Genomic DNA, 22,083 nt, shown 5'->3' with positions numbered 1-22,083 from the left:
ATTATATCAATAGAAAGAACAAAAGAGGAGGGGGAGTGGCAATATATGTTGATAATAGTTTGGAATATAAAATTAATAATAAAATGACGGTAGCTGTTGATGATTGGATGGAGTGTATTACAATAGAAATATGCTGTGAAAAAATGAAAAATATAATAGTGAGCTGTATATACAGATGTCCTGGATCAAGCATAGAAGTTTTTATAGATTGGATGGAAAGTATGTTTATAAAATCAACTCAGAAGGTCATGTACATCTGTGGTGATTTTAACATCGACCTCTTAAATCATAAGAAACACAAAATGACAGAAGAGTTCATTAATTCAATGTTCAGTATGGGACTGTATCCAACTATTACCAGACCAAGCAGGATCACTTCTCACAGCACCACTTTAATAGATAATATATTTACTAATATCCTGGAAAATAATATAGAGAGCGGTCTACTATTAACAGACATCAGTGACCACCTACCTATTTTTAATGTATATTACTGTAATTATAGCAAGAAAAAGGATACAAAAATTATAAATATATAAGAGTGAAAACTGAAGAAAACATGATTGCACTAAAAAATGACTTAATAATACAGGACTGGAATGTAGTTTATAAAGAAAAAGATGTTGATAAAGCATATGAGGAATTTTTAATAATATTCAATGAACTATATAATAAAAATTGTCCTATAAAGAAATACAGTAATATACATAAATATACAAATAGTCCGTGGGTCACCAAGGGGCTACAAAATGCCTGCAAAAAGAAAAATATATTATACAGACAATTCTTAAAGCATCAAACTATAGAGGCAGAGGAAAAATATAAAAAATATAAAAATAAATTAACTAATATTATGAGGATATGTAAGAAAGACTATTATAATAAATTAGTGGAGAAAAATAAATACAATATTAAAGGTATATGGACTGTATTAAATGGTATTGTGAGAAATGGATCCAAAACTACAAATTACCTGGAGTACTACACTGAAAATGACAAGACCATAAATAATATGAAGGATGTGGTGAATGGTTTTAACCAATTCTTTGTAAATGTGGGACCAGATTTAGCGGCAAAAATAAAGGAACCTGAGACAACACAATGTGGGAACATAGAAGATATGGGGGACAGAAATCCAAGTACAATTTTTCTAACTGCAACTGATGAGGAAGAAATTATCCAAATTGTAAGAAAATGTAAAAACAAAACTTCTGCAGACTGGAATGATATAGACATGTTAACAGTAAAGACAGTTATTGAGGGAATTGTGAAACCACTCACCCACATCTGCAATTTATCTTTTCAATCAGGTACATTTCCAGACAAAATGAAAATTGCAAAAGTGATACCATTGTTTAAAACTGGAGATAGACACCATTTCACAAACTACAGGCCTGTTTCTTTACTCCCCCAATTTTCCAAAATACTCGAAAAACTTTTTTCAGATAGATTGGACAAATTCATTGAAAAACACAACCTCCTTACAGACAGTCAATATGGATTCAGAACGGACAGATCAACATCGATGGCACTAATGGAACTAATAGAGGAAATCACAAAATGTATAGACAATAAAAAAAATAGCAATTGGAGTATTTGTGGACCTAAAAAAAGCATTCGATACTATTGATCATAATATATTATTAAGTAAACTAGAAAAGTGTGGTGTTAGGGGAGTCGGGTGGAGTTGGCTGTCGAGCTATCTAAGAAACAGGCAACAGTTTGTGCAGATAGGTGACCATAAATCTGATTTCATGAATATTAAATGCGGGGTACCACAGGGGTCAATATTAGGTCCGAAATTATTCATAATATACATCAATGACATATGTACAATTTCGAAAGAACTGAAATTTGTTTTGTTTGCAGATGACACCAATATTTTTTGTTCCGGTGAGAATTTGCAGCAGACTTTAGAGATAATCACAACTGAAATAAATAAACTAAAACTATGGTTTGACAAAAATAAATTATCATTAAATCTAAGCAAAACAAAGATTATGTTGTTTGGGAGACATAAAATAGGTTGTAATGTAGAACTGATAATAGACAATATTAAGATAGAAATGGTACAGGAAATTAAATTTCTTGGTGTGATTTTGGATCCTAAAGTCTGCTGGAAACCTCATGTAGGATATGTACGAGCAAAACTGGCAAAGTGCTTGGCAATTCTGTGGAAAACAAAATATATTCTTGATTGTAAATCTTTGCATACTCTATATTACTCATTATTTTTGCCATATCTGACTTATTGTGTCGAAGTCTGGGGAAACACCTACAAAACCACTCTGCAGCCGATATGTACAATACAGAAAAGAGCAATAAGGACAATAAATAAAACAGGATACAGAGATCACACAAACCCACTATTCATAAAATCACACGTTGAAATTTATGGATCTGGTCAAATTCAGAACAGCACAAATAATGTACAAAGCAAGAAATAATCTATTGCCGAAAAATATACAAGGAATGTTTAGTGAGAGAGAGGGGGTGTTAGGGTTTTGCTGGGATTCGAACCTGGTTCGTTGGTGTGATAATCCAGCAAACCCCCACTAGGCCACCAGGGGGATGACTCAAATGCAGAGGCGTGAGGCAGAAGTAGAAAAAGAATCAAAAGGTTTATTTAAACTATATACACTATATACAGGGCAAAACAAAAGACAAAAAAAAACCAAAGAGTATAATCCAAAAGAAAAGCAAAGTGCAAAAATTCAAAAGCTAAGAAGATCAAAAAACACAGTACAAAGGAAACTGGAGATAAACATAACAGCACAAAGACTCCGTGACAAGAGGACTGAACTCAGGGGTATAAATAGACAAACTAATTAAGGACACAGGTGAAGATAATTAGGCAATTAACACAAACACAAAACACAGGAACAGTGGCGGCCTCTAGAGGCCAAAATAAACACGACATGAAAAGGAAATAACAGCGGCCTCTAGAGGCCAAAACAGTCCTAGTCCTAACAGGACCCCCCCCTCTAGGAGCGTCTCCTGACGTTCCCAGGGCGATCCGGATGGGCCGAATGGAAGTCCCGACATAGTTCTTTATCAAGGACATCCCGAGCAGGAACCCAGCAGCGCTCCTCAGGACCATAGCCCTCCCAGTCCACCAGATATTGCAACCCGCCGCGGACCCGGCGGGAGTCAAGCAGGCGATTCACAGTGAACACAGTCTGCCCCTGGAAGATGCGGGGGGGTGGGGGGTTCCTAGGGGCAGGGGCATACGTAGACGTCAGTACGGGCCGTAACAGGGAAACATGGAAAGTGGGGTTGATCCTCAGAGTCCGGGGCAACTGGAGCCGGTAGGAGACAGGGTTCACCCTGCGCACCACCTTGAAGGGGCCAATGTAGCGAGGAGCAAGCTTGCGGTTCTCCACCCGCAGTGGAAGGTCCTTAGTGGACAGCCAAACACGCTGCCCAGGGCGGAAAGCGTGTGCAGGTCTTCTATGGCGGTTGGCCTGAGTCTGGTTGGTTCTGGAGGTCTGTATGAGGGTCTTCCTGACCTTGCTCCAGGTCTTGCGACACCGTCTCACATATTGGTTGACCGAGGGCACCCCCGCGTCCTCCTCCTGGTCCGGGAACAGAGGTGGCTGGAACCCGAATTGGCACTGGAATGGCGACAGCTTGGTGGCCGATGACTGCAGGGTGTTGTGGGCGTACTCCGCCCATGGCAGCCAGGTGCTCCACGATGTCGGGTTATCCATAGCCAGGCCTCGCAGGGTGGTTTCCAGGTCCTGGTTGAGCCTCTCCGTCTGACCATTGGACTGTGGGTGAAACCCAGAGGAGAGGCTGGCAGTGGCTCCGATGACCTTGCAGAACCCGTGCCACACTCGGGAGGAGAACTGGGGCCCTCGGTCTGAGACGATGTCCTGTGGAAGACCAAAGACTCGGAAGACATGATTAAACAAAAGTTTCGCAGTTTCAAGAGCAGAGGGGAGTTTGCACAGTGGTATGAAGCGGCAGGCCTTGGAGAATCTGTCAACTAAGACCAAAATGACCGTGTTACCTTGTGACTCAGGGAGACCCGTGATAAAGTCGACTGCCACGTGGGACCAGGGACGCCGGGGAATGGTCAGAGGATGCAGGAGACCCTGGGGACGCTGTCGTGGGTTCTTGGTTCTGGTGCAAACCTCACAGGACAGGACAAATGACCTTACTTCCTTCTCCATGTTAGGCCACCAGAAGCGTCTTTTCAGGAAGTCCAGGGTCCTCCGAGCTCCCGGGTGGGCGGTGAGAGGGGAAGAGTGACCCCACTGGAGAACCTTGGCCCGGGCTTGATGTGGGACGTACAAGAGGCCTGGTGGCCCCGTCCCAGGACCGGGGTCCTGGCGTTGGGCTCGTCGGACAGCCTCCTCAATACCCCAGCGGACAGGGGCCACAATCCGGGACACAGGGATAATAGGCCCGACTTCATTCTCCCTGTTAGTGGCAGAAAACAGTCTGGACAGTGCGTCAGGTTTGGTGTTCTTGGAGCCGGGGCGGTATGAGAGGGTGAAGTCAAACCGACTGAAAAACAGGGCCCACCTAGCCTGTCGAGGGTTCAGTCTCTTGGCTTGCTGGAGGTACTCCAGGTTCTTGTGGTCAGTCCAAACCAGGAATGGATGTTGTGCTCCCTCCAGCCAGTGCCTCCACTCCTCAAGGGCCAGTTTGACCGCTAGCAGTTCTCGATCCCCCACATCGTACCGGGACTCAGCAGGACTCAGGCGGTGGGAGAAGTAAGCGCAGGGGTGCAGCTTTCCTTCCGAACGTTGAGAGAGCACCGCGCCGACACCACTGTCCGAGGCGTCCACCTCCACGATGAATGGTTGGGAGGTGTCCGGGAGAACCAGAATGGGTGCCGTGCAGAAGCGGTCCTTGAGGTCTTTGAACGCCTTTCCTGCCTGAGGAGACCAGCCATAAGATCCACCTGTCCCTTTGGTGAGGTCTGACATGGGTGCTGCCACAGAACTGAAGTTCCTGATGAACTTGCGGTAGAAGTTAGCGAATCCTAAGAACCGCTGAACCTCCTTAACGGACTTGGGAGTAGGCCAGTCCCGGACGGCCAGGGTCTTGGCAGGGTCCATTTGGAGTTGGCCTGTCCGTACAATAAATCCCAGAAAGGAGACCTCGGGAACATGAAATTCGCATTTCTGGGCCTTGGTGAACAGATTGTTCTGTAGCAGCCTCTGGAGAACCTGGCGGACATGGTGGCGGTGCTCCTGCACGGTCTTGGAAAAGATAAGGATGTCGTCGAGGTAGACAAAAACGTATAGGTTAATCATGTCCCTTAAGACGTCGTTGATTAGGGCCTGAAAAACAGCTGGTGCGTTGGTGAGTCCGAAGGGCATCACCTGGTATTCGTAGTGCCCAGACGGGGTGTTAAAGGCAGTCTTCCACTCGTCTCCCTGTCGGATACGGATGAGGTGGTATGCGTTCCGTAGGTCCAACTTGGTGAAGACGGTGGCGCCTTGGAGCAGGTCGAAAGCTGTGGACATCAGCGGAAGGGGATATCGGTTGCGCACAGTGATCTTATTCAGGCCCCTGTAATCAATACATGGTCGGAGCCCCCCATCCTTCTTGCCGACAAAGAAGAAGCCGGCTCCAGCAGGTGAAGTGGAGGGTCGAATAAACCCAGAGACCAGGGCATCTTTGAGGTATTCCTCCATGGCCTTGCGTTCTGGCTGAGAGAGTGAAAACAGTCTGCCACGAGGAGGGGTAGTCCCAGGGAGCAAGTCGATGGCACAGTCGTAGGCCCGGTGCGGAGGAAGAACGGCGGCCCTGCTCTTGCTGAATACCTCCTTGAGATCCCAGTACTCTGTGGGAACTTGAGATAACTCGGTGAGATCAGGGGGCTCGGCAGGAGACACAGGAGAGCTAGAGAGCAGACAAGAGGCATGGCATGCAGGGCCCCATTCCACAACCTGGCTTGTTACCCAGTCTATGCGAGGGTTGTGGCGAGTAAGCCAAGGAAGGCCTAGAATAACTGGGAACTCAGGTGAAGGAATCAGGTGCAGGGATATTTCTTCCTTGTGACCTTGAGACTGGAGGAAAACTGGAGAAGTAACTTGGGTGACTCTTCCATCACCTAACGCTTGGCCATCGAGGGCAGACACAGACAGTGGGACTTCAAGAGGTGCAGTCGGAATATTGATGCTTTGGGCGAAGTGAATATCCATAAAGTTCCCAGCCGCCCCTGAGTCTATCAAAGCTTGACAAGAGTGGACAGACTCACCCCAGGAGATGGAGACCGGGATGTAGATTCCTTGGCCAGGGAGTCCGGGAGAGAGGGTAGGCCCCGTCACAACCCTCCCTCGGCTGGACGGGGCGGTCCTTTTCCCAAGAGTTCGGGACATGATGCTCGGAAGTGACCAGGCTTGCCACAGTAGATGCAGCACTTGTCCCTCCTTCTGCGCTCCCTCTCAGATGCGGAGAGGCGAGTACGACCCACTTGCATGGGTTCTGGACAGTCACTGAAGGAGGTAGACGGTCTCCAGGTAGAGGTAGGGAGGCTGGGGGGGCTCAAGGCTTGGTGGCGTTCTCTCATCCTGTTGTCCAGACGAATAGCATGTGAGATGAGGGTTTCGAGGTCACTTGGGCATCCAATAGAGGCCAGACCGTCCTTGATGGGGTCAGACAGACCATGGTGGAAGGCTGACACCAGGGCAGTCTCGTTCCATCCACTTACTGCTGCGAGTGTTCGGAACGAGATGGCGTAATCTGCGACGCTTCCTCCTTGCCGGATGGACATGAGCTTTCGGGCTGCGTCGGTACTGATGTCTGCCTGATCGAAGACCCGAAGCATCTCTTCAGAAAACAGCTGGAAATCAAAGCACTCAGGTCCCTGTCTTTGCCAGATAGCAGTAGCCCAGGCTCGCGCCTTACCAGCTAATAAGGTGATCACAAAGGCAATCTTGCGGCGATCCGTAGTGTAGGTGGTAGGCTGAAGCTCAAAGGTGAGTTGACACTGGGTAAGGAACTCTCGGCACTCACTGTGCTTGCCGTCATACCTCTGTGGTGCAGGAAGGCTGGGTTCGCAAGGTGAAGAAGGCAGCATTGCAGGAGGCACTGGAGCAGGAGTGGGAGCTGGATCAGGAGCAGGAACTGGATCAGGAGCAGGAGATGCAGGCAGAGATGTCAGCTGTGCCAGGGTTTTCCCAATTTGCTGAAGCAGTTCCTCGTGGCGAGCGAGGGCCTCACGTTGGCTGGTGAGCGTACGTCCATGAGCGTCCATGGTCGCTCCGAAGCGTGTCAAAGCTGCCATAATTCCCTGAAGGTTGGCCGGGTAGACAGTTGAAGCAGCCTCTGCTGAGTCGGTCATGACGGAGTCTTTCTGTTAGGGTTTTGCTGGGATTCGAACCTGGTTCGTTGGTGTGATAATCCAGCAAACCCCCACTAGGCCACCAGGGGGATGACTCAAATGCAGAGGCGTGAGGCGGAAGTAGAAAAAGAATCAAAAGGTTTATTTAAACTATATACACTATATACAGGGCAAAACAAAAGACAAAAAAAAACCAAAGAGTATAATCCAAAAGAAAAGCAAAGTGCAAAAATTCAAAAGCTAAGAAGATCAAAAAACACAGTACAAAGGAAACTGGAGATAAACATAACAGCACAAAGACTCCGTGACAAGAGGACTGAACTCAGGGGTATAAATAGACAAACTAATTAAGGACACAGGTGAAGATAATTAGGCAATTAACACAAACACAAAACACAGGAACAGTGGCGGCCTCTAGAGGCCAAAATAAACACGACATGAAAAGGAAATAACAGCGGCCTCTAGAGGCCAAAACAGTCCTAGTCCTAACAGGGGGGATATAATCTAAGGGGAGACCTAAATTTTAAAAAACCAAAAGTTCGAACAAATATGAAAAGCATGTGCGTATCGAGCTGTGGGGTGAATTTATGGAACAGACTGGAGACAGAAACAAAACAAAGTGCAAATATAAATCTGTTTAAAAAAAGGTACAAAAAAATATTTTTAAACAAGTATATTACAGAGGAAGTATGTTAATGGAGGATGATGAGGGATAAATAGAATAGGGTTGATTGTTATATTAGAACTAGCTTAGTATATGGTATATAATTATTTATGGGGATAGATATCTTCATATTTACTGGGATAAGTATGTAGTCGATATTTTTTTTGTAATTATATATTTATATGGATATTTATGAAGTGTATGTGTTTGTATGTATATGTGTGTATGTATATATATATATATATATATATATATATATATATATATATATATATATATATATGTATGTGTGTGTGTGTGTGTATATGTGTATATATATATATATATATATATATATATATATATATATATATATATATGTATGTGTGTATGTATGTGTATATATATATATATATATATATATATATATATATATATATGTATGTATGTATGTGTATGTATGTATGTAAATGTATATATGTGTATGTGTATATATATATATATGTGCATATGTATATATGTATGTATATGTGTATATATGGATATGGATATGGTATGTAGTATATATTTATTTTTGTAATTATAAATTTATATGGATAATCATGAAGTGTATATATGGTATATATTTTTATAGGTGTATTAATGTAGTTTGGATTTCGGGGTAGTTAAAAAGGGGTGGGAAATTTTAAAAAAAAGTATTGTACTTCTTCCCACTCCTTTTTCGAACAATGTGCGGTGTATTGTAATGTATTAGCTCTTTATGTTATTTTATTTATTCTTTTTTTTGTCACTTTTTTCATTTTCTTTCTTTTGTATGTACAAATAGTTACATACATTTTTATACATGTTCGAAATAAATAAATTCATTCATTCATTCAAGTTCCTCCAGATTGACGCGCATTCCCTCTGCCGCTTTGATAACAGCTCTCTCCCGTTTCGCTGCAAGTTCCATACTGCCCTGATCAAATCGTCATTCCAGCTCTGTCGATATGACATCAACAGCCTCAAAAAAGCTACGACGCCAATCCACCAGTGCACACCTGGCTACGGCCTCTGGGTTGGTAGTTTGGCGAAGACGAGCTGGGGTTTTACTGACTCTCATGGTGGTGTCTGGCATTTTCAGGGCGTTTTGTGATGCTCAGATTTCAACCTTGCCAATCAGCTCATCCACAACAGTGTCATCCCGGAGTGTGGTGATTTGCTCTCTCAGCACCTGTATGCATTTCAATGCACCTTGTGCAGTTACTGTGGCGTTCTGTAGGCTTGTGGCAACTGCTTCGCAGGGCTCGAACAAGGCATGACAGCAAAGACGACCGAAGTATGTTCTCCCTTTTAAAGCCTGTTTGTAGAGTCCCCCGATTTTTGCTCTGCTGTCTCCCCTGACACTCTTGTCATCCTGCAACTCGTGTAGTGTAGACAGCAGAGAAGGGTAAGCTGCAGTGACGCGTTTGATGGCCATGTCACGAATGCACCACCGTGTGGGGCAAAGGCCCAAAATATTGATAGCAACCTCATCGCAGCCAAAAAATGTCTGGTAGAGATCTTTTCGTTTTGATGACTCTCTGATTACCGCTGAGACGCCCTGAACAAAGTTCAGGGTGTCAGCCACAAGGCTAACTTCACGCGCGGCTTCTTGAAGAATTAAATCCAGAGAATGGTTGGCACAATGTACATAAAGTGACTGTGGGTTCACCTCCTTCAGCCGAGCTTGCACACCTGAAAAACGCCCAGACATATTGGCAGCTCCATCAAAACAAAATCCTGTAATCCGTTCCATAGGGAGGCTCAGTCGTAAGAAAATGTCCTTAATGCAATTGAACAGAGTTTCTCCTGTGCTGTCTGGGACGTTGTAAAACCCCAAAAATGCTGTGTGGGGCACAAGGCTGCTGTCAACATACTTGAGACTGCAGAAGAACTGCTCTGTGTTGCTGATGTCGGTCGTGCCATCAGCTGTCAGACCATAAAATCGACAGTGAGCTGAGCGGGCAACAATTTCATTTTGGATGGCATGGGCGAACTTTTGAATGATTTCATTTTGGATTGTGGCTGACATCCTGTTTTTTCTCCCTTCAATCCATTTTCGTTCTTCGGGGAGGTCATAGGTACGCTCCAGCATTAATTCATAAAGTATTCCTTCTCGTGTTGTGTCGCCTCTGAAGGCAATGCCTTTACTGCCCAGGAATTGAATGGTCCTGAAGAGAAGCTCCAAGCAGTGTCACACTGTGAGCTGCATTTTGGCACACGCATGGGATAACCGAGCATCTACTGGGACATCCTGCAAAGCAGCCAACTTTTGAACGCATTCGCGGTGAAAGTCGGATCTCTCATGCTCGTTAAATTTTTCTGCGGCCCTGCGCCAATTTGTAAATCCAGTGTTGATAAAGGGGTTATCTTTTTTAATTTTGTCTCTTTTTGCGAATTTTTTTTCGACCGCTTTCAAGCACACAAAGCAGAAAATTACATCCTTGTCCTCAACATAATGCAGTTACTGCCATCTCGTAAACCAAGTCGGTTTCACAGAACGGGAAAAACTTTCATTTCCACAACACTGTGAGGGGAATTTAAACTCTGATGTTGGCTGTGAGGGTTTATCTAGGCCCACCAAGCTAGGATGGGTTGAGGGCGCAGGAGCTGGATCTGGCCGTGGATCAGGCACTGACAGAGGTGGCGGCGGCCTACTCACATTGCTCTCGCTACTATCCTCCTCATGGATGGTTGCAGTGGTGCTCTTCTTTAGAGGCAGTGGTTTCCCAAAAAAATCAACAATTTGTTTTTGTGACATAGCTCCTTTCTCATCTGTAGCCTACATGTAGCCTACGGACTCTCACACAGAATAGAGCGAGCCGGAAACTGACAACAGTAACCATTGGCAACGCTTCTGCGACCAGGATATCAAGTCGACCTAAATTATTTATCTGTCATCACTAAATTATAATCTGTCATCACTGTCCAAAATATACCTACAGTTTTCAGACAGATCATTTACAGATTGAGAAAATAAAATAATATAAAAAATTCTCACTCTCGCCAGTAGGGGGTGCTGCAGCACCTGTAGCACCCCCACCTACGACGGCCATGGCTCAGGGGCCACATTGACTTTTGAAATTTGCCAGGCGGGCTGGGCCAACACCAAATTCATACATATCGAACATAAACCGGAAAAGCTTTAGTGTTATTGTAAGGCCTTCACTGACAGAGACCCAAATGCAGATCAGATTGACATTTATTTTAGTTCTCAGTCAACAAAGACAGAGCAGAAAAATGCTTGCAGTTCAATAGATTGGCACTGGATCCATCCAGAAAAGTAACACACACACACACACACACACACACACACACACACACACACGTGACAGTAAGAAAAGTAGCACACTTAATTCTTAAATTACATCTTTGAGCTGCCAGGATGAGTAGGATGCCAGTATATTTGTATCATTTTATACATACAACTAAATTGCATATCATTAAATTGAACTAAATTACATAAAAGTACATATCATTTTTGTACATTTCACTGAACTCGTAGATTTACACCTGAGTGTTTTTTTTTTTAACCATCCACTTCCAGCCTGCCAGTACAACCAACCACCATTAGTAGGAGAGGTACCACACCATGCCAAAATGTTTGCAGTTCAACAGTTTGGGTACCACACCATGCCAACATGTTTGCAGTTCAGTGGTTTGGCACTGGATCCATCCAGCCCACAAAATCAAACAAAACGGCTCAAGAAAGCAAAAAACTCCAAACTGGTTTTCAGGTTCAAAGTCACTCACTGAAATATTTCCAGTCCTCAAAAAATCAAAACACAGGTTCCAAACAGGTTTTCATATCCCAAAAGGCCACTCATAGATCAGAATAACCTCCACAGGCAAAAGTCCAGGAACAGATATAAGCAGAAGCAAGGTCAGCTGCTCGTAATACACCTATAATAGCAGACAGGGACATAAATGAGGGGCGGAGCAGACACCCAAAAGCACACGGTACTTAAAAACAAACACCAGCACTACAGCAGCCACCCACGACAACCAAAATTACTAAGAGTTATACTTTTTATATTATTATGTCTGTAAACATGTGACTACCATCTTATTACAGCTCCAACATAGTTTTAAAAAGAGAAAGTGTTAATACTCACATTCACTCAGCAACCGCTGAGCTGTATTCGTCCCTGCTTGCGCTGACTGGTTGTTAGCATAATTAGCATGCTTGGAGGAAAAGTGCCGTTTGATGTTATAAAACTGCAACGGTTTCTTTGCAAATAAGGCATACAGCCTTTGATCGGACTTCAGCAAAAAAATATTTAGTTGTCCATTCTTTATTGAACACCCTGCACTCACTGTCCACTTTTCTTTTTTTAGGACCACTCATTGTAAAGTTTTATCCTGTGTTCTCGAGATCATCAGTGGCACGGGCGCCAGAATGACTTCCATGGCACGCGCTGCACCACTCTGCAAATTTAATCTCGCGTGAATACGACTGACTGGAAAGACGGATCTCTAGAACACCTGTCTACGTGATAACACTGATGCTTATAGTTTATAGATCTGCTCAATCATGTTTATATAATTGTCTTCCGCGGGCCGGATTAAAAACGCCAACGGGCCGGATGTGGCCCGCGGGCCATAGTTTGCCCACCTCTGCCATAGTGCTATTTGCTTGTGAACAACACATCTATTTCACATGGTGGCCTGTCATATTTTTTATCTTTGCAGTCGTCCAGCTGAAAATTAAGGTTCAAACTCTACTTGAAAACCAAGGAGAAATCCTGCACCTTCTCAGGAGAATGTCGGCCAGCTCTCTTGATGGCAGTGAGCCTGTAGTACAAGCCGCCAAAGGTGAATAACAAACCCCCAAAATAAATTAATAATATAAAAGGGAAAGAAAAGGACACATACATACAAACATGCATACCTTGTGGTGTAACATTTTAAAATCAGTTGTTAACTCGTATGTTATTTGGTTATAAATTGGTGTGTTATTCAGTTATTTTTTCATTGGTTTATTACAGAATAAAACCCAGAATGGAGGACCTCAACTAGATGATAACAACACCGAGAATGATGCCTAGACAGCAGTTGACTAGACAGCAATTGACTAATGAACATGCGGGGACTAATTTGTTTAAAATGAACATAATGGCTTAATTTCTGGTAGATCAGATTAATGTGACACTGACTTTGCTTACTGTTGTAGTGAATATATAATAAAGAACAATTAGTCCAAACCCTAATTATAATTATGATTATTTATTTCCATTAAACAGAAATCAAAAGCTGGTTCCTAAATAATGTTCTAAAGAGGTTAGAAGGGTTAAAAATATGATTTGTAAGTTCATTCATGGGGACACTATATTGTCCCCATGAATGAACTTACAAATCATATTTTTAAGTGTTTAATTAAATTGTTCGACCATCCCCTCCATTTGCAGATGATAAACATTGATCTAATTCTCCGAGATCATCACAGGGCTGACACACAGAGACAAACAACCATTCACACTCACGGTCAATTTAGAGCCACCAATTAACCTAACCTGCATGTCTTTGGACTGTGAAGGAAACCCACACAGACATGGGGAGGACATGCAAACTCCACACCGAAAAAAATGGCCTGTTAAATTAACACAAAAAAAATCTTGTACATCGGTTGCACTTATTAAAATCATATCCACTAAGCCATGTTCTGTTTGACAAACATGACTTAATTTGTCTTAGTGGATATGATTTTAATAAGTGCAACCGATGTACAAGATTTTTTTGTGTTAATTTAACAGGCCATTTTTTTCAGTGCACACAGAAAGGCCCCCATCAGTCACCAGGCTTGAACCCAGAACCTTCTTGCTGTGAGGTGACAGTGCTAACCACTACACCACCCGGAAACCTGCATATTTTTTTTTCTTTCCAACCAATAGGAACGGGTAGAAGACTGATCATGTGGGTGAGACAGTGTCCTCAGTCACCTCAGTCTTGGTTGTGTTTCTGTACCACAAGCTGAAATGTCATGTCTGTCACAGTCTGTGTACAAAACACTCATGGTCCCTGCAGTGCTGTGGAAATGTTATACTTTATTGACACATACTGTATTTAGCTTACTTTTTGAAGCAAATTTTTCTGGTATTATTATTATTATTATTATTATTATTTAACCCCAAACTTTTGTTTCTTTTTTTTTTCAAAATGTAATACACTTCATTAAAATTATTTTTCAAATATCACTGCATAGATTTTTGGTATAAATGCAGATATTCTTGCATAGATTTTGAAAATTTGCAAATATATTGTATGTGTAGATTTGAATACATATGAAAATATACTTTTGTAGACTGGGATCCGTTTGCATATATGGTACAGCACTGTAAGGATTTGTTTTTCTCTGATCTTGATTCTACTGAGAAGCATTCTTGTTAACAGGAACCGGGAGTGGTGGTGGTTTTGAGTTCCAGTTACTTGAACCTCAAAACCTCACACTTCCAAAAAATTGCTGTTGGTTCAAACATGTTTTCAGTGTCTGTAGTTACACTTTTTGTTGTTAACAGTTGCAAATGCAGGTGTGTGACGCACAGTGTGAAAAAAGCTCGACAAAGGAGAACACCACTGACACTGATCATCTTACAGACACTCAGTACAAATAAAAGGACTCCAGTGACTTAAGTTCCTGATACATTTGATTTCATTCAGTAAGCCAAGTCATAATTCAGCAAAGGAACACCGGTAAGAACTCTTATTTCAACTATTTTTTTCCTCATCAGTGATTATTAACAGACTTGAATGTATATTTGTCTCTGATTCAGTATGTGATCATTTCTACTATCACTATCTTATTAAATTATAACCTTACTGACATTATTGAATAAAACTCTTATAAGTTTGTTACACACAAACAACAAAGCCATTAATTTTAAGTGTTTTTCTTTATAACAAACACACACAAATTGTCTAATCTGAACGACTGGTTGTTTAACTTTGCAGCTCGGACAGTAATTCTGGCTGTAATTCAACTTCCAGATTTATATTGATGTCCCAGCAAACACAAAACGTTTATAAAACGTTTCATTATGAAACGTTTATAAAACGTTATACATATTCGGAGACTTCTGGCTAAAACAGATAATATTAAAATTTCTACAATTAATTGTGTGATTATAAACACTACATGATGACGTTTTTAAAAAGTATCAAAAAACATGGGAATAATTTTATGGAAAACAAGTGGTTGTATAAACGTTTAATAAACGTTGAAAAAAAAACCTTCGATCTAGCTAAATATTTTTTAGATGTAGATGGATAGATAAATCATTAAATGTGTGGCTCTAGTCTCGTAATTATCAAGTATGGTTTGAATAATTTGGATAGACGACCATTCGTCGTTTTATATTTGCTAAAATACACGCCCTTTTGGCCCTGGCATTTTGTTCGCTGGTTCCCTGCGCCTGCGCGACCTACGTCTTTGCGCAGGCGCAGGGACTGGAAGTAGCGCCATTTTGAGCGTGTTGCTGTTGGGACAAGATCGAGAAGGCCACATATTGGCCAAATAACTTATTTGATTTAATTTGCTTTTTTATTTCAACTTTTAACTGATTTTGCGCATTTGCTATGATTACGTTAACTTTAATGTTTTGGTTCTTAGTAGCAAGGCTTCTTTAATAAATTTAGATACATTTTTAATACTAGTATCTTTATCATTTTTGCTGTTCATGAGGGCTTTATATGTAAATGTGAATATTGTCTATGTAAAAAAACTGCTCTCAAATCGGTTTTGTTGAACTTGCAAAGAAGAATGAAATAAACTTAAGTGCAATAACAAAAATGTGTTGTTATATTATAAGTTTAACAGGTATTAACATGTTTCTAATAACGTTTCTAAAACATTAAAGAAACCTTTTACTATTGTTTTTAAATGGTTTTAAGAAACGTTTATACAATGTTTTAAAAAACGTTTCTGAAACGTTTCCAGAATGTTGTATGATGGGTTCCAGAATGTTTTTCAAACGTTTATATAACGTTTTTTCAAACGTTTATTAAACGAAAAAATTGTCCACAAATTTTCGTTTTTAAACGTTATTTTGTCACGTTTCTGAAACGTTAGCCAAACGTTTATACAACGTTATATAAACGTTTTTGTGTTTGCTGGGTGTTTGTTCGAATACAGTCATTATACGAACGTGCTCTTTCTAATACTACACTCACTCCACATAATCTAAACCTGATAATAAACTGTTTTATTCATTGTATTTTATTAAATATGTGTTTAATTAATTGATGAGTTACTGATAAAAGAACATCCTGCGTTTATTTTGTCTTGTTCACTTCAAGAAAGAGGAAGAGTGAAAAATGGCCTGTGAGAGACTGAGTGTTTATTGCTGCTATAATGTAAGTGATAATTAGAGCTTGTTTTGTGACCGGACCACGATATTAAACGCACCTCAGATTTGAACCCATGATGAAACGGAAAAAGGCTGATTCTGTGGATGGTGCAAAACGAGAACTTATTTTTCATTTCCTGTGGTAAACATCATTCTTTAATATTTGTTTGAAAGCTTGTTTTGCTATAAGTAGATGATTTTACAAATGTAGTGGGAGGTGGAGCATCATTCAGTGGAAAGTAATTAAATATTTACATTCAGTTTTTCTGCCTTTACACTTTTGCGGTTAATGAGATTTTAAAATGCTAGAAGTTTACTTCCGTTTCAGATACATTCACCAAAAGAAAAAAAATTCAGTTCATAATTTGGAACTCTATTGAGTAGAAAATGTCAAAATGACATTTGGGCTCAGGCCATATTGTATAACTCTTGAGTCCAGCTCACTCAGTAATCAAATGGATTTCATGTGAGTAAAACAGGATGGCAAAGATGTTTTATTTATTTGTTTAACAAATCATGGATTTGCTTTTCAGAAATCAGCACACTGATGGAGACTACAACTGTATTCGACAATGAAGATGATGCATATGAAAATTTATTTTATGAATATGAAGAGTACAACACAGAATTCAAGGCATCAGATCCATACATTGCGATTCCCATAATTCTCAGCATTGTGATCCTCCTCAGTCTCATTGGTCATGTCCTGGTTGTTGCAATCAGTGTCTTCTATCTGAGGCTTCAATCACCGATCATCTTCTTCATACGCAACTTGGCTGTGTCAGACCTGCTGTTCACTGTCTATTTGGTGTTCTGGGTCTATGACCATATCTGGGGTTTTACTCTCAGAATAGCAGCATGGAAAGCAGCTCACTTTATTTTCGCAGTTGGATTTTACAGTACCCTGGTCTTTCTGGTGTTGATGAGTGTTCAGCGATACACGTCTGTAGTGCACTCTCAGTCAAGCTGGAAAAAAGGATGTTGCGTCACACTCTGTGCATGGGCGGTGAGCATCTTGGTAGCATTGCCAGCCCTGCTGAATATAGTTCCTGATGCACAGTACTATACATACAGCATCTTTGCTGCAGTGATTGTTGCTCTAGTATATAAACATATTATTATTGTTGTGTGGGCATTTTTGATCATGGGTTTTTGCTACATCAGGATTCTACAAACCATCTTCAAGTCACCAACAAATCAGAGACACAGAATTACTGGACTTGCCTTCTTTCTGGTAGCTACTTACTTTATTTTTTGGGCTCCTTTTAACATAATGCTTTTTCTAGACATCTTACGTTATCATCAGATGATTACCTACAACATGGAACATTTCTCTTACGCTTGGGAAATTTGTCGATTTCTGGCTTACACCCGATGCTGCCTCAATCCAGTAATTTATGGTTTATTTGGCATAAAATATCGTAAGGAAATGAGAGAGATATTTGAAAGGGAAGTGATTCCAAACTCTGCAGAAATGGGAACGACAGAACATCATCAGTTGCAGCAGTTTAATTAATCAAATCCCGGAGGTGGGTGTAAGTCATGATGTTTTGTGAATTGAATCTTCTCACTCTGGAGACTTGGTTTCAGATCTTTAGAATGTCAAAGAATATTTTCACTTTTCTTTCCACACACAATATTATATATCACTCACACACACACACCTCATAGTTGGTTGAATTTTATTCCAAAGTTTAACGCTTACAAACAAGGTTTCTCTAACTGTAGTGACATCAGTAAAACATTTCTGTATCATCTTTGCTTTGGGTGAATAGAAATACAATTTAATCTTCAAAATCACACTTGTACATCTAGCAGGAAAGCAACAGATTCACCCAAAGGAGTTTTGGAAGAAAACTTATAAGAAATCATCACGACTTGTATTTCTGGTATCTGGTTTTTATCCGTAAACTTATTACGGTCGATTATAATGGACTGCAGAACGCCAATTATGTTTTTATAGAATTTTGTCCTGGATGTGTTTTGATAGCTCGTTCCTCTTCATGATCCTGTGAGTTAACTTCTCTAACCAACTCTGGGCTCCGTTTATTTCTGCTTTCTGATTGCAAATTGGTAACCAAGAAAGAAATCTAGAGTTTCCATTCCAATAGGGGTGAATATCAATGCAAATGACAGGTTTTGCGTGTTTTGTACATAATTTAGGAAAATATATTGACATTTCTTCCCACTTCAGTATCATTAATAGGGTAGATTAATAACTCTGAAAAGTAGGTCTACAGATTAAGTCTACTTGGGCCTAATTTAATGTGTCTTGTTTTGCTTCTGAAGGTCAATAACAGGAAAATTATGCTCACCTCATGTTAGCATGACTTTGATCACATGTGTACAGTTGTGCTTGAAAGTTTGTGAACCCTTTAGAATTTTCTATATTTCTGCATAAATATGGCCTAAAACAACATCAGATTTTCACACAAGTCCTAAAAGTAGATAAAGAGAACCCAGTTAAACAAATGAGACAAAAATATTATACTTGGTCATTTATTTATTGAGAAAAACGATCCAATGTTACATATCTGTGAGTGGCAAAAGTATATGAACCTCTAGGATTAGCAGTTAATTTGAAGGTGAAATTAGAGTCAGGTGTTTTCAATCAATGGGATGACAATCAGGTGTGAGTGGGCACCCTGTTTTATTTAAAGAACAGGGATCTATCAAAGTCTGATCTTCACAACACATGTTTGTGGAAGTGTATCATGGCACGAACAAAGGAGATTTCTGAGGACTTCAGAAAAAGCGTTGGTGATGCTCATCAGGCTGGAAAAGGTTACAAAACCATCTCTAAAGAGTTTGGACTCCACCAATCCACAGTCAAACAGATTGTATACAAATGGAGGAAATTCAAGACCATTGTTACCCTCCCCAGGAGTGGTCGACCAACAAAGATCACTCCAAGAGCAAGGCGTGCAATAGTCGGCGAGGTCACAAAGGACCCCAGGGTACCTTCTAAGCAACTGAAGGCCTCTCTCACATTGGCTAATAATGTTTGAGTGCACCTCAGGAGAACACTGAAATACAAATGGTATGCATGGCAGGGTTGCAAGGAGAAAGCCACTGCTCTCCAAAAAGAACATTGCTGCCTGTCTGCAGTTTGCTAAAGATCACGTGGACAAGCCAGAAGGCTATTGGAAAAATGTTTTGTGGACAGATGAGACCAAAATAGAACTTTTTGTTTTAAAGGAGAAGCGTTATGTTTGGAGAAAGGAAAACAATGCATTCCAGCATAAGAACCTTATCTCATCTGTGAAACATGGTGGTAGTAGTATCATGGTTTGGGCCTGTTTTGCTGCATCTGGGCCAGGACGGCTTGCCATCATTGATGGAACAATGAATTCTGAATTCTACCAGCGAATTTTAAAGGAAAATGTCAGGACATCTGTCCATGAACTGACTCTCAAGAGAAGGTGGATCATGCAGCAAGACAACGACCCTAAGCACACAAGTCGGTCTACCAAAGACTGGTTAAAGAAGAATAAAGTGAATGTTTTGGAATGTCCACGTCAAAGGCCTGACCTTAATCCAATCGAAATGTTGTGGAAGGACCTGAAGCGAGCAGTTCATGTGAGGAAACCCACCAACATCCCAGAGTTGAAGCTGTTCTGTATGGAGGAATGGGCTAAAATTCCTCCAAGCCGGTGTGCAGGACTGATCAACAGTTACCGGAAACGTTTAGTTGCAGTTATTGCTGCACAAGGGGGTCATACCGGATACTGAAAGCACTGAAGGGGGATTTTTGAGCTCAGCAGCCCAAAGATACACCCAGAACTTTTCAGAGAGCAATGTATTTGTTGTCCAGTGTTGTGTCTCTGATTCAGTGGTGACCAGTGACCTTACTGACATCTCATCTCATCTCATCTCATTATCTCTAGCCGCTTTATCCTTCTACAGGGTCGCAGGCAAGCTGGAGCCTATCCCAGCTGACTACGGGCGAAAGGCGGGGTACACCCTGGACAAGTCGCCAGGTCATCACAGGGCTGACACATAGACACAGACAACCATTCACACTCACACCTACGGTCAATTTTAGAGTCACCAGTTAACCTAACCTGCATGTCTTTGGACTGGGGGGGAAACCGGAGCACCCGGAGGAAACCCACGCGGACACGGGGAGAACATGCAAACTCCACACAGAAAGGCCCTCGCCGGCCCCGGGGCTCGAACCCAAGACCTTCTTGCTGTGAGGCGACAGCGCTAATCACTACACCACCGTGCTGCCCACCTTACTGACATTACAAAATAAAACTTATCTGTTGTGTGTAAAACAACTTCTGTTAAATATAGCCCTGTAATAAACCTGGTAACTCACCATTTGAACAGTTAATGATTAACGAACTGGGCGGGCCCAATTTTGACAGCACTACCCACCCCAAACTCAGTAAACATCGTCTACTCTTTCAACTAACCCTCCCCATGCCAGATGTGCCAGAAGACATTGCAAAAGATTAATTAAAAAAAAAAAACCTCAAACACAGTGCAATTAAAAAAATAAAATCAAAGCCTGGAGTGTGTGAATGAGTAGTAAATGAGTAGTAATCCCAGATCTATTTGATTCTCATCACTTACCATCTTGACACACAGGATATCAAGAGGTTCCTTAAAAAAGCCACACACACCAGAAACGATTACAGCGTGATGCATGTTAGGATTTATTGCCAAAATATTAATACATTTTCTTCCCTTTTTGATTGCTAAAATAGGATTCAGCTCTGGATATATTTAAACCTTTTTTTCCCCCAAAATAAAAGAGGAAATCGCTGATATGCAGCATAACAGTACATGTATAGGAGCATTGTGATTTGTACTGGGTTTTGTCTCTCTACAGAAAGAGAATAATAAAAAATAAAGCAGACTTTTTTTCAAACAAACTTATTGATTTTATTTATTTATTTTTTTACATGCTATACAGATGTGACTGGGGGGGGGGGAAATGAGAATGAGGACTTTATAAAGAGATGTGAAAAAAAAAAGAAGTCTGGATAAAGTATGAATGCGCATGAGTAAATGAGTTTAGAAACTGAACCAAACTAAAACTACGCGTTATGTGACTGGGATATGAGGAGTTCTCTGTTCTAGCTGGTACAGATGCCAGGTTACACTTTTATATCATCGCATAGCTGTCGTGCTCGTCTTGTTTTTAAGATTAATTTAGTCTCTTTGTACAATAGTCCTACCTGTATTTACTGTACACAAATCTAGATTTACAGTATTTCCATTGAACACATTATACAGTAGCTTAGCTCTGTGTTTTAGCATTACATTACAACAGCTTGAGGATTTGCTGTCAATCAAACGCTTTCAGAGCTAAAGCAAATCTGGAGCAGATCCTCAATCCAGGGGTTTTAGTGCGGTTATACACAGTCAGCAAATCAAGATGAAGCCTCAAAGATCTAATCTGGCTGTTGAATGTATGAAATATGGTGTGGAGGGTGATAATCAGCCCTTAATACCCAAACATGTGTCCTGATCTGATAAGGCATAGGGAACTTACACACAGCAGCATTTTAACTTTCTTCATTTTGTCTTCACTTATTATTTTAGGTACTATTAATGTAGTGATTGTATCATTGTGCAGCAGAGAAACGCTGCGCTCTTCAACATCCACCGTTTCTGCTCCTGAGTGACGCTACGATCCTCTACAAACGTGGCGGCCAAATAATATCTGAAGCTCATAAACCTGAGCGTTAGACAGTAGCTTAGACAGTGTTTCATGGGTGAGCTCTTTGGACTGAGACTCCACTCAGGTCAGAGGTAGTGAT

At 41.3% G+C, this 22,083-nt stretch overlaps 1 protein-coding gene across 2 annotated transcripts; it reads left to right on the top strand.

The window, feature by feature from the left end:
* The first annotated feature begins 14,544 nt into the window (after positions 1-14,544).
* LOC132896072 (chemokine XC receptor 1-like) lies at positions 14,545-18,015 on the top strand. 2 transcript variants are annotated; one of them, XM_060936794.1, is made up of 3 exons: positions 14,545-14,657; positions 16,260-16,316; positions 16,843-18,015. In XM_060936794.1, the coding sequence occupies exon 3, from the start codon at positions 16,857-16,859 to the stop codon at positions 17,823-17,825; it is 969 nt and encodes a 322-aa protein (XP_060792777.1). In that variant the 5' UTR covers positions 14,545-14,657; positions 16,260-16,316; positions 16,843-16,856; the 3' UTR covers positions 17,826-18,015. The 2 variants fall into 2 exon arrangements, with proteins under 2 accessions (XP_060792777.1, XP_060792776.1); XM_060936793.1 differs by lacking the exon at positions 16,260-16,316.
* The last annotated feature ends 4,068 nt before the right edge of the window (positions 18,016-22,083 follow it).

The sequence above is a fragment of the Neoarius graeffei genome, chromosome 13 (genome assembly GCF_027579695.1).
Source record: "Neoarius graeffei isolate fNeoGra1 chromosome 13, fNeoGra1.pri, whole genome shotgun sequence".
Classification (NCBI taxonomy): domain Eukaryota; kingdom Metazoa; phylum Chordata; class Actinopteri; order Siluriformes; family Ariidae; genus Neoarius; species Neoarius graeffei.
The sequence above is the reverse complement of the archived record's forward strand: the minus strand, read 5'-3'. Positions and strand labels throughout refer to the sequence as shown.